This window comes from Octodon degus, unplaced genomic scaffold, assembly GCF_000260255.1.
Source record: "Octodon degus isolate 3935 unplaced genomic scaffold, OctDeg1.0 scaffold00013, whole genome shotgun sequence".
Classification (NCBI taxonomy): domain Eukaryota; kingdom Metazoa; phylum Chordata; class Mammalia; order Rodentia; family Octodontidae; genus Octodon; species Octodon degus.
This window is the reverse complement of record NW_004524589.1, coordinates 251775-252918: the sequence shown is the minus strand read 5'-3', so window position 1 is coordinate 252918 and position 1144 is coordinate 251775. Positions and strand designations below refer to the sequence as shown.

Sequence of the window (1144 nt, the reverse complement as noted above, 5' to 3'; positions counted from 1 at the left end):
CTTTACCTTTGCACCTCTGTATGGTGACCACCCAAGCTAGGAACTGTCTGCTTTACCTTTGTACCTCCTGAGGTTATTAGGCAGAGTGTGGCAGCCTAGTAGACGCTTCACACTAAGCACATTCATCTCCCCACTAGATCATAGTGATAAATCAGGGAATGCTGTTTCTCTGACCCTTCGCAGACACCTTCTACCCATGGTTCATTTGCATTTAACTGGTGCTTGATAAGTATTCACTGAATGGAACTGAAATGAAAACAGAGGTAGCCTCCCCTTTTCTAAATGCAGCATGGCCAAAATAATTCATCCTGTGGGACAGAATAAACGGATGCAAAGTTTGGGGAAGCAAAGGCAGAGTGCAGAAAAGGGCTGTGGAGTAAATCAGGAGGCCAGGGTTTTGGCCTCACCTGCCTGTACACCCTCATTTCCTTATAGAATGTTAGGGAAGTATAAGATGTATAAGAAAGCTGGGCTGGGGAGATAGCTCAGGAGAATAAGAGCTTGCCTGGAAAGTGCAAGGTCCTGAGTTCAATCCCCGGTACCACAATAAATAAATAAAAAGATGTATAAGAAAGTGTATTAAGTCATTACCTCAATACACTTGAGAAGAGTTTAAAGCATTTTACAAATACAAAGGTATTACCACCTCCTTTATGAGTTTCAAAAGCAACAATGTATAATGGGCATTTAGTAAATGCAAGCCAGCAGGGTTCAACACCACACTGTTTTGCCCCCACACCAGAAGTGAGCCGTAATACATGGGCCTTATTTTCCCACAGGTATGAATTAGGAGCTGCTCTGTTTATTGGATGGGCAGGAGCCTCACTCTGCATAATCGGCGGCGTCATATTTTGCTTTTCAATAGCTGACAACAATAAAACACCCAGGTATGCAAGAAACAAAAATTTTCTGTTAAAAGGCACCATCCTATTTTAAATCATCATTATGCATGGGGCAAACTGCAGACTGTTCATGTAATTCATAGAAATGTCAAAACCCAGAATTGAAAAAGTTAAGAATATAGTCAGTTAGAACAAAAAGCCCATTATTATCATATTCCAAAAGTATTTCTGTAATTAGAAATAGTAACCTAAATACAAGGGCATGTTTTTCACACTGGCCTCATTATTTTTGGAGGTTTTTT

The 1144-nt window shown here is 40.5% G+C and overlaps 1 protein-coding gene across 1 annotated transcript in view; it reads left to right on the top strand.

Annotated features, from left to right (window-relative positions):
- Cldn10 (claudin 10) overlaps window positions 1-1144 on the top strand; it is a 24534-nt gene that overhangs the window by 22305 nt on the left and 1085 nt on the right. Inside the window, exon 4 of the mRNA XM_004626247.3 lies at window positions 780-887. Within this exon, the coding sequence (XP_004626304.1) occupies window positions 780-887 (108 nt within the window). The remainder of the gene's footprint in view (window positions 1-779; window positions 888-1144) is intronic.